This window comes from Notamacropus eugenii, chromosome 5 (assembly GCF_028372415.1).
Source record: "Notamacropus eugenii isolate mMacEug1 chromosome 5, mMacEug1.pri_v2, whole genome shotgun sequence".
Taxonomy (NCBI): Eukaryota; Metazoa; Chordata; class Mammalia; order Diprotodontia; family Macropodidae; genus Notamacropus; species Notamacropus eugenii.
This window is the reverse complement of record NC_092876.1, coordinates 229,950,245-229,962,428: the sequence shown is the minus strand read 5'-3', so window position 1 is coordinate 229,962,428 and position 12,184 is coordinate 229,950,245. Positions and strand designations below refer to the sequence as shown.

Genomic DNA, 12,184 nt, shown 5'->3' with positions numbered 1-12,184 from the left:
CAAAAGTCTAGGCTGTGAATGCAGGAGCCTGTGCTTGTATTCCTGGTATTCATTTGAAATCTGCTAATATAGTTCACTGCCCTTTAATAGGGGAGCTAAAGAAATATTCTGATTACCCTTCTATTAACTTCCATGTTGATAGACTTGCAGAGGTAAGCTTCTATTTCATATTGTCAATGGGTGTCTTCATACGTCACGTTTTCACAATTAGGCAACAGGCTGTTATCTTGCTTTTTACAGGTTTAGTTAGGGGTTGCAATATAGGAACTGAGGAGGGTTTCTGGCAGTACAAATACACCACACATCTTCTGAATGCTTGAACAGCAGGTCATTTGGTCACTGGAACAATGAGTAAGGAATCAGCGAGGAGTGGAGACACCCGCAGAAAGATGCGGGAGGACAAAGCAATAGTAATAGCTCAATAATGAAAACAGTCAAAATAAAAGTCCTTGGTGATTAAAAGCTATGCAGGATAATGAGCAGGCCTGATAGCATTTGCAATCCTATTTTCATAAGAGAAGCAGCAATAAGCCATCTGAGTCAGGGACATATATTTGTTCTTGCTGATAAAAGAGAAGATGCCAAAAATCATCATCCAACCAGCCTTCAACTGAAACCAGCCCACTGAGGTTTTGGCTAGGTACACACACATACACACACACACACACACACACACACATATGCACAACAGCAACTTTGTAAATGTTATAGTCTCACCATTCTTTATGAATATTTTCTGCTCAGGTTATTGGTTGTTACATCTATAACATGCTAACCTCTTTCCTTCAAATTACTCAGTTGTAGTTCCTTATTAGCATCATGGATATGTCTCATAAAGAAATTAACAATGACCTCAGAATATTAGAATCTCTATTAAATTCTAAATCCAAGGCCTTGCGACTACATGGAGGTTGACCTGGATTCTTAAAGTCTACATCAGGAAAAAAAGAAGCTCTCCAGCAGTTTCTGACAAGCTGGTAATTCTTGGAGTCTGGGCCTGGCAACAGACTGCATCTCTTGTCTGAGAAGGAACCTGGCCAAGTGCAGAGGCTTATTCCTACATAGAAGATTGTCCAATGGGTGATTTAAAAAAAAAGCCCTTCTACTGAGGTACACAGGGATCGCAATCAGCACTGATGAAGGTAGTACTGACATTGACAAAAGGACAGATCTTTTGATGCCTTAAAGAAGAAAATTTAAAACACTGCTGGCACAGGTAAAATAAAACTACGACAAATGTATGAAGAAAAGCACAGCTGTGTATCAGGGGTTGGCATTTTCATTATACCAGCATTTTAGTAGCCATGGCTCAATTCCCTGTGGCCAGGGAGAGTTAATAATACTTCAATGCCATTCCAGGGCTTTTGAAAGTGGCTCTTTTCCATCCATTCATGTTCCTAATTGGATAAGACATATAAAGGCTTTAAGGAGTCATAGAATACCTGCTACTTCCACTGGTAAGCTTGACATGAAGATGGCCTAATGCCTAGTACAACGGGTGATTATCACAGTACTCACTGATGATCAAAAAAGCAGAGTTCTAGTCTAGTCCCAACACTGTGGCTTTTGGAAAGAGTTACTAACTTCCTGTCCTGAATATCAACTGCCCTGTCTTCCTGATGGTGGTAATGTCAGAATATGTTCTACGCAACTAAGAAACCAGCTCCTAATTCAACAGACATATGTGCTACCCAGGACACCTTCACACCATCTTTCTTTAAGACAGGTGTTCTTAATTTTTTTTTGAGTATTATGAAACTTTTTGGCCATCTGATGAAGCCTATGGATCCATTCTAATAATAATCTTTTTTAAATAATTGAAGGAAATTCTAAGTTTCAGTTAGAAGCTAGTGAAGATAATGATATAATTGTTTTCTCTCTATCCAAGTTCACAAACCTGTTGAAACCTATCCATGGATACTGTGGGATTAAAAACTCCTACCCAAAGGGGCTTAGGAGGTCTGATTCAGTAACATCTAAGGCACTCGCGTGAATCACATTATCCCAGGGATTCTGGAAACTGGCATTTATTTGCTCTTGCCATTGGCATACCCTGACTTATGTCCTGTGTCTTACCCTTCGAATCACAGAATGGGGTAACATAGGGATGATGTAGGTTGGGGCAATCTGAATCCATGTCCACCATAACAATTGTTGAAGAAATTTTATCTTCTTCATAGAATCTGGAAAACTGTCTACATACATAGAAGCAGCTAAGTGGCATGGTGGATAGAAGGCATGGAATCATGAAGATCTGAGTTCCAATTCATCCTCAAACATGATAGCTATGTGACTTTAGCCAAGATATTTAGTCTCTGCCTTCCTGTTTCCCCATCTGTAAAATGGGGGTGATAACAGCATGCACCTCCCAGGGTTGTTGTGAAGATCAAGAGCTTAGCACAGTGCCTAACATATCATTAAAAACTTAATAAATAGTTTGTTTCACTCCCCTTCCCCATTTATCTGAGCTAGAAAAATCAGATGAATGGGAATTCTTGCTATCAGGATTCATTATCATCTATTTCCATGAGATAAAAGCATTAGGTTGGAGAAGAAAAACTTTCTCATTTTTGGAAATAGTCAGGTTGGCAACAATAATGAATGTTGCAGGAAAGAATTAAAATAAAATTGGTACTTTATAGAAAGAGAAGAACTATGACAACAAAAATATATTAATACAGAATAGTAATAAGGACTTCACGCTGTGCAGTCTGGAATGATGTTTCAAATCTACCAATGCCACATTCTGCTTATGTTGACATGCAGCAAATGCCAATAACCACAGAAAATACAGGGCTACAGCCTCTCCCAATTTGTGTCACAACTTCCTCTTACCTTTCTTTTGATGTCAGTGAACTGAGAAAACATTAAGGACCAATAGAAGGACAATTCCAGGATATAGTAGTAATGAAGGTCAGGTGTCAGTGGCTGGAAGTAAGAGATGAAAGAAAAGGTTTACTAGTTAATATAGAACCTATTATATTTTGCAAACATTTCAAATATATTTTAGTAAAGTTATACAACACTTGCAGCTTCAACAAATGTGCTTGATACTTCATTCTGTATAAAGGCAATGATGTTTGCAAGACTGGTTCCAACATACAGTTTGATGTCACTGTCATAACCCTACCTTTCCCCCCCACAAGTTCTCAGTTAATATGAACACTTGGTAGTAAGTTTTTCATTGGTCTAGTAAAAGCAGCTCTGGGACTTTTCAGAGCACTTGAAAACCATAAGAATATCCTAAAAGAGGGAAGAAAAACAACATTCTATGACTGCTGTGGGATTTTATTAATCAAGAATAAGGAGAATCAGTGTTTTTTTGTTCCCAGTCTTAAGGTAAAAGTTTATTGCTTAGTGAGGCTCAAGAGAACAAAGAAGAAAAGGGAACACGCATTTATTATGACTTAACGATGTTCCAGGCACTGTGCTAAGTGCTTTACAAATACTATTGCATTTGATCCTCACAATAACCTACAGAAATGGCGGCAAACAGAGGTGAAGTGACTTTTCCAGGGTCACATAAGTAGTTACGTGTCTTGAGGCTGGATTTCAATGCAATTCTTCCTGACTCCAAGACTAATAATCTATTCATTGTACTACCTAGTTGAATCATCTCAACTCATCATTAAACCTTGATGTTAGAGGACAAATCATTCACCATACTGTCAAGACTAGATGGATGCTTGAAAAACATTAAATTAAATGATCAGAATAGTGGAGAAGCCATTCTAATAGACTGAGAGCCAACAGTCAAGTAGCCAAGAGCCTGGAATCATCAAGAAAATGAGCAGTGGGGGGAGGGTTGGGGGAGGACAGAGGGAATGAAGGAGAGAGAGAAAGAAAAACAGAATGAGAGAGGGAGGGAGGGATGGAGAGAAGACTTTTAAATACTTTAAGCAAGGGTCTCTGTTCATATGGTGGTTATGCCTGGTAAATTTTTAAAAGGTTAGAAGGTTGGACTGGTACCTAGTTAAGCAAAATAGCTCTAACTCCCCCAAATTCGAGCAAAGAATAAGACAGGAGTGGATAAGTAGGGTAAAGAAACAAGAAGTTAGCCACAGCACTTTAGAATGAGTTTTAAATGAGAGCTACAAAAAACTACAGTTTTATTTGAGGGCAGAAGGTATGAAAACAAAGAACTATTCATGTGGGCTTGTTTTGTGCTATATTCCTACTATAGGACTCATCAGCTCCATATTTTATAAATACAAATTAATTCTTGTGTTTTAGCAGAAGTTGAACAGGATTGGAATAGAACATCTCCTTTAACAAAAGATAGACTTCCTAGAATGGATGTAAGAAATAATCCCTAAAGGAAATGTGGAAGAAAGATTCTCGAGGCAGCAAGGGGGAATCAAGATCCAGATCAGGAACCATTTAAGTTGAGAAGTATGACAATATAGAATAATAAAAGATTTGGACCACTGGAACTCTTAATAGAGACAAATTCAAATCTGTTAGAGAGCATTAGGCGCTCATGCTCTACCAAAGAGCAAATAAGATCCAGAGGCACTGAAAGATTCAAGTAAACATATTTCCAGTCCTAGAGGAAAGAGATAAATAGTGGTAGGTGGTGACTCTTTTGCCTGAGAATGGTATGGAGATGGTTCTAGGTAAAACTGACCTGAAAAATTGGGAGGTATGCCATCTTCCTAAAGTTTATTTTAGAGAAGCAACAGAGCCCTACAAGACTTGTCAAACCTACAAATCATTAACCACTTCTCATAATTTATGAGAGATCAAATGATCATTGTAAAATGAAGAGGCTGAATGAGGTGATCTATAAAATTGCTTCCAGTCCTAAATCCTATCACCCTAAGGGAAAGAGGATGTTCAGAACAAGAGAGAGAATAATTCCTTAATACTCTGCACTGGTCCAACTTCATCTAAAGTCTTGTGTTTCAGGTCTCAGTGGACACTGAGCTAAGATGGATGTTGGGCAGTGGAAAGATATCCAGAAAAGAGTCACCAGGATGGTGAAGGGGCTTAGAATCATATTACAATCAGAGGAATTTGAGATGTTTAGCCTGGAAAAGAACTATATGTGTGGAGAGAAAGGAAGAGGAATATAATTACTACCTTCAAATACATGAAGGGCTAAAATAGAAGAATTAAAATTATTCTGTATAACCACAAAGAGCAGGATTAAGACTAATGGGTGAAAGTTACACAAGGACAGATAGCTCAAAATAAGGAAGAATATTCTCACAATTACATCTGTTTAACAATGCAAAAGGTTGCCTCCTGAGGCACTGTTTCTCTTTTACTAAAAGTTCTCAAGGAGAGTTTAGATGACTACCCAGATTGACATAGTGACTCAGAATCAGAAAGACCTGAGTTCAAATTCCATCTATGATACTTACTGTGCAACTGTGGGTAAGTCACTTAAACTTGCTTAGGTTCAGCTTTCTTGTATGCAAAATGGATAATAACAACTGTACTACGCATCAGGGTTGTTGTGGGTTTCAAATGACGTTATGTATGTAAAATACTCTGTAAAACCTGAACATTCTATGTAAGTTGATACTTGTTATTTATCTAGTGTTACTGTTACTTGTCAAGGATATTGCAATAGAATTAGCAGCTAAACTGGCCAACCTTTAAGGTCTCATGCAACATAAGTTTCTATGACTGGGCAGGTAGGTAGCAAGCCAGTAGAACACCAGTCCTGGAGTCAGGAGGACTTGAGTTCGAATCCGACCTCAGATGCTTTCTAACTGATTCTAGCAAAATGATTTGACCCAGATTGCCTCAAAAGAAGAAAAAAAAAGATTCTATGACATTTCAGTTCTTCACCTAGAAAGGTAAAGGTTAAAAGGAAACAGTATGGAAATTTCTGAAATTATGTACACTATGGATAAGATTAACATTGACTAAATCTTATTAGAATTTGAGTGGGAAGGTTCTAAGAAAATTTTTTAAAAGTACAACCTTATCCTCTGTATAATAAGCACATGGAACTCATTACCTCCAAGAAATAACACTGCCATGAAATTAATGGATTTTTAACGAGTTTGGACACATTTATGAGTGACAATACCTATCAAAACCTACTAAGAAAAGCAGTAACATGTTAAATTACTAAATTTAAAGTTAATTTCAGGAGGAATAATGATACCTTGTCATAACACATCCCTTGTGGAAGATAGTGGTGACAGAATAGCTGGGTTTGACCCACTGTGGAAATTTCTATGTTCCCTATGTTAATGATTGGTAGCAATAGAGAATGTTTGTCAAGTAGCACTTAATAAATGCTGATGAACCAGAAGAAAACAAATTTGCAAAATATCTGACACAGAGTAGGTAACTAATGTTTGTTGTTTGACTAGTTGATGGCAGAGACTGTCTCTTTAATCTTTCATCTTAGTGTAAAAAAAGGCCCATTTTGAATGTTTACAGTTTAGTGGCTTAAAGGAAGTGAAAAAATGCATAAGGAAAATGATAAAAATAAGCTTATGAAGAAACAGTATCTCACTGATAAGATTTTGAGGAATGGCACTGGTTGCTCTGAGTATCAGATAGAGAACTGCAAATCAGATGAATATACTGAGAGGCTCTGTTCTAAGGCAGAAAATGGCTGAGATAATGGTAGCTGCTGGGCATTATGGTCCATCAAATCATTTACCCGTGACTGTTTTTAGAATTTTAAAGGTTATAACTGACATTATAAATCAAACAGCTGTTTGGGGATTATGAAAAGATTATATAAGGACTGATGGGAGTTCATACTGACAGAAAGATGAGTTTCTTGCATTTTGTCCCATAAGGTAAATATGAATCACTGAATACCAGGAAGGTTTTATTCAAGCCATTAGAGACTACTCAGAAGCTATAGGAAAAGATAGAAGAAGGATCTGAATGGAAGAGAAATCACAAAAAGATAAGGGATGGAAGTCATAGAAGGCTTTCATCTGCTTTTGTTGGGAACCTGCTACTTGGAAGAGATGCATTGTTTTGCTGACTGGTTGGAGAAAGACTGAAACAGCTACTAGAAGCTTGTTGCAAGAGAGCTATGTAAGCCAAGTTTTTGTGTAAAGAGCTATTGGGGACTGTTGGTTTTTAGGGCCTACAGAGTGAGATAAGAGAATCCTCTCAGGGGGTAACTGTGTGGCCCTCTCCTGTTTTCTCTGGTTTAAGAGGGAGAAACAGAATGTTTTTCTGTGATAAAGGACTTAGAGCTACCAGGACAAAGTGGAGAGATCTAAGGAGCTTGGCAGGTCTCTGACTTAACAATACTGCTTCTCACTGAAAGAGAGTAATACTTTTTTTTAAGTGTCCTGATAAAGGTGGTTGTGGTGAAAACAGCTTATCACTGTTTCATGACTTGAGGGCAAAAGAGAAGTAGCTTTGCCCAGTAGGAAAGCAATAAGGACCAGAAGGGAAACAGCTAGTAGACAAGCAGTTTCATGTAGTGTCCTGAAGGACATCAAGGGCTAAAGTCTAGAATTGTCATCCCTGGCACATGGGGTTCCTTACTCATGTGGCTCCCTGCTAGCTTTCTATGTGTACCACTCTCCCCCACTGATATTATGTGCACTGTTGGAAGACTGTGATCAGAGTTTATGGATGAATTGTGATTATCCCTGCCCTTACTTTCTATTGAATAAATGTGATTATTGTTGCTTCTTTAATCTTATCACTTAGCAACTGTTTCATGTATAAGAGTTACTGGTACCATGGTGACTAATTATATGAAATTAGTAATACACTGGTGGGGACTCAGGACTCACAATGGTGAGTAGTATATCCCCCACATACACATACCATAGTTATTCTAAAATCCTGTAACCCTAAAGTATAGTAGTGAACTGTAGCAGAATGTTTGTGTCCACACTCCGGGAACTCTAGATCTAGAATGAATTGAGGTTGGGATGACTAAGCCAGACCAAAGAGAGAGAAGAGATCAAAAGTCCATGTCATCTATATCTTATACTGTTGAGGCTAGTCTCGATGTCTTCATATGCAAATTTGGGATAATAACATTTGCAATATAGGGATGTTATGAGGAACATTTTATGGATATTATACAAATATAGGATGTTCTTTTAATTACCCCTTCAACCCTAATATTACATTCTTTGAAAATAAGACCTTACCCCTGCCCTAACAGAAATATCTTAAAAGTTTCAACCTTGTTTATGAAGTTCATTGAATTCATGAGAGCTTATCACATGAATAACGTTATTATTTTTACAATTATATATATTTGTTAAACAGCACAAGATCTATATTTTCACATGACAGTATACCTTTAGTACAATGGAAAAAAGGTCACTATTGCCGCTTTTGTTTATTATTTAGTTATTTTACTAATATATCAGTTATTGAAAGTGTGAATCAGTACTATGGAAAAGCTTCCTCTTTGGAAGTCCTCACTCTCCTGCAATTTGAACTGCAGTCTGTGTGTGAATAAAAACGACAAATGAGATTTTGTCATTACATGTATAGTCACACCTGCCTTTTGCAGAATGATGATTTGTTAATATTCTTTGTACCCAAAAAAGCAGTTAATTTCTAATGAGTATACTGCATTCTCCTAAGATGACCAATTTTTCCATGAATAATTACCATTTTCTACAAGCTTTCTGCAATCGTGTGTTGAATAATTCATGCCTGTGTAGTACACAGTTTCTTATCAGTAGAAAACACAATAACGATGCAATTTCCCACACATGTTGCGCTTCTTCTTGACAATAACTTAGCCAATATTCATTGTACAATCTTGTGTCTGTCAAACACTTCATCTCTCACACTGATTATATGGTGCTCTCTGAAACATGATCTGTCAACACATTCTGGGTTATGGTTGTTGGCTACTCAGTTTTTAGTAACAAGCAACATATTAATTCCACCTATATAGCTAGAAGATGTTATAGGACTGAATATGGGAGTTTTTTGATGTGTTTTTTAAAAATTTAATTTTGTGCCATATTTCACAGAGCACATGTTCTCTCTCATTTGGACCATATGATAGAATCTGTCTTAACATCTGACCTATTAGAAATGCTTCTATGCCAAAAGAGAACTGAAGTTTCTAGAAACAGGATTTTTACTCTTTGAAGTCTAAAATTAAGCATATCACTACAGAGCAGAAGAGAAACTTTAAAACACAATAATATAGATATTTAAAGAAAGTACTTGGGAATTGGAACAGTAATGCATTTAGGGTTAGGGTTAGTAAAGTTGTGGTAAAGTTGTGAATGATCCAACCATTTTGAAGAACAACTTAGAACTACGCCCAAAGAGATATAAAAATGTGCATACTCTTTGACGAAGCAATACCACTTCTAGATCTGTATTCCAAAGAGATCATACAAATGAGAAAAGGTCGCACATGTACAAAAATATTTATAGCAGCTCTTTTTGTGGTGGCAAAGAAGTGAAAATTGAGGGGATGCCCCTCAATTGGAGAATAACTGAACAAGTTGTGGTATATGAATGCAATGGAATACTATTGTGCTATAAGTAATGATGAGTAGGTGGACTTCAGAAAAACCTGGAAAGACTTATATGAACTGATGCTGAGTGAAGGGAGCAGAACCAGGAGAGCACTGTACACAGTTACAGCCACACTGTGTGATGACTGACTTTGATGGACTTGGTCCTTCTCAGCAATGCAAAGTTCTGAATCAACTCCAAAAGGCTCATGGTGGAAAATGCTGTCCACATCTGGAGAAAGAATTATGGCGTCTGAATGCAGAAGGAAACAGACTATTTGCTCTCTCACTCTTTTTGTTTTGTTTTGTTTCTTTCTCGTGGCTCATTCCATTGGTTATAATTCTATTTTATGACATGACTAATGAAAGATGTGTTTAATATGAATGTATATGTAAAAGCCTATATCAGACTGCATGCCATCTTGGGGAAGAGGGAGGGGAAGAGAAAATTTAAAACTCAAAAACTTGTGGAACGAAATGTTGTAAACTAAAAATAAATTAATTAATTTTTAAAAAAAAGAAAGCACTTGGGACTCATAAGCATGGTTCTTTTGCAGTGAGCAATTAGTTTCCAATGTAATTTAATTCTTTATCAGATGGCTATCAAATTCTCAGAGTTTTTTAATGCTCTTTTGCTAGTTATTTGTATTCTGTTCTAATCTGGATAAAATACCTCTAGGAAATAGAAACTTCAGTCTAGCATTCCATACCTAGCATCTGACATAAATTCATACCTTTCATTGGAACACTGTGTATCTTCTGATGAAGATTATAGGTGTATTTGCTCCCCATTAACACTGTGTATACCAAAATATAAAATGGCCCAAAGTCTCAAAAGAACCAAAAGAATGGAACCCTCTGTAGAATAAAGCATTTCTGCTTACATGAGGAGGGGCAAAATATTTAGTTGAATTTTTGACTCTCATTACAGTGTCCCAAAAGTCTTAATATAGTTTTAAGCTATTACAACTATAAAGTTATTATTATTATTTAAGCTATTAAGGCATCAAAATGCACTAAGACTTCTGGGAGTCCCTATACATGTGTGTGGAAAGACAGAGAGACAGATAGATGTGTGTGTATATCACCCCAGATGGATAAGAAAAGTCCTAGCTTTGATATTCAAATCTAGATTGATACAGCACCAAAAGCAGTACTAATTTTACTGAACTAGTGGGTAGGTACAAAGATACTTCAGAATGCAAGGATCTGAAAAATGTCTTCCAATGCTATGATTTTAGTTTCCATTTAAACAGCTTTTAGTTGCATGGATGAGTTTCTCATATAATTGGCCAATTCCATACTTCCACCCTTAAGGAAGGAAAGCTTCATTTACATTTCTAAAGTCTTCTCAAACTACAAAATGAGACAAACAGCTTGCTACCCTAAAATTCTGCACTTGATCTTTCTATGCAGGCTGTCATCAAACCCTCAGGCTTCTTATAGTAATTAAAAATAGCCAGCCCCACCTGTTTAACTGATAGAGAACTGTACTCACCCTTAAATGAGTACTGGACTCACCTGCTGGACTTACCCCTTATATATAGATAGGCACACAAATACCCAGAACCCTTTACCCTTTAGCCCAACCAGGGCTGCTTACTATTGTCAGCCAGTAGAGGGCACCAATGAGCCAAAAAGTTAATCATTCTGATAAGGGCTAGAGAGAAAATGTAATAAATTTGGGGCATCATGATCTTAATGAAGGTGGAAAGCAAATTCTCCTACCTGATATGGATAATTGTACCAGCACTGCTTTGTGTTCCACAACCAGGGTGTCTGGAAAAGAATAACAAAGAAACGCATTTTAGACATTAAGAAAGCACTTGGGGGAAAAGGTACTTACTAAAAAGCATCCAATTCTAAGGCATATTGCTCTTGCCCCACTTCAAAGGAATTTTAATTTTTTGTTTGTGTGTGGATTTGGAGCACTGAAAATTTCAGGAAACAGATGCAAGAGTAATTATTATTCTAGCAATCGCGCCCTTTGATCATTAGGGCTATTCCTAGGACAAGAAAAACAACAAAACACAAATGTGAAGATGTACATGCACTCTGGGGTAATTTTTCCAACACTGAGATGGATTTGGAGTCATATATTCCCACTCTTACTCTTACTGCATAACCAATAGATGCAAGACAAGTGTTCAGGGTGAGTCTGTGAAAAAATAATTCCTCTCTTTGTACAGTTCACCTATCCATGCCTGTTTTACACCCCCATGTTGCCTTCATTTGCCCTGTTTCCTAAAGCACTGATCAAACTGGCCCAAACTACAGAAATTTTGGAAACACAGAAGTAAAAAAAGAAGACCCATGCAAAAGTTGAGCAAATACAGAGGGTCTTAACTTTTCTACTTTCTCATTGTGAAAAGGTCAAAATAAAGAGAAGGAATAAAGAAACTGCAAAAAGTCAACTGCAGAATTTTTGTGGAATCCACTTTCCTCTAAACCAAAACAACATGTTTCTATTTACCCATGGAAGGAAGTGGAAAAGGAGAGAAAAGGAAGAGGAAGGCAAATGTTAAGATGCCCACCCTGAAGCACAGGGATCTCTTCTGGAAAGGAGGACTTTTTCCTTGGGTATAATTGAATGTGAACTCTTCCTTCCTTCACATCAAGCTCCTAAGGGATGCATCTGTTCCAGGGCACCAGGAATGATAATGAAAAAGTGAGATTCAGAACAGCTAATTTTGAGCAGCTACAACTTCACTGCTGGGATATCACTTCTGGTAACTTGGATCCTG

The 12,184-nt window shown here is 37.2% G+C and overlaps 1 protein-coding gene across 2 annotated transcripts in view; it reads right to left on the bottom strand.

Moving 5' to 3' along the window:
• Nucleotides 1–12,184, bottom strand: part of CERS6 (ceramide synthase 6) — a 291,305-nt gene that overhangs the window by 76,333 nt on the left and 202,788 nt on the right. For both annotated transcript variants that reach the window (XM_072612222.1, XM_072612221.1), the window contains exons 5-6: nucleotides 11,169–11,219; nucleotides 2,836–2,928 (exon numbers count right to left, since the gene is read on the bottom strand). In XM_072612222.1, coding sequence (XP_072468323.1) covers nucleotides 2,836–2,928; nucleotides 11,169–11,219 — 144 coding nt within the window. The remainder of the gene's footprint in view (nucleotides 1–2,835; nucleotides 2,929–11,168; nucleotides 11,220–12,184) is intronic.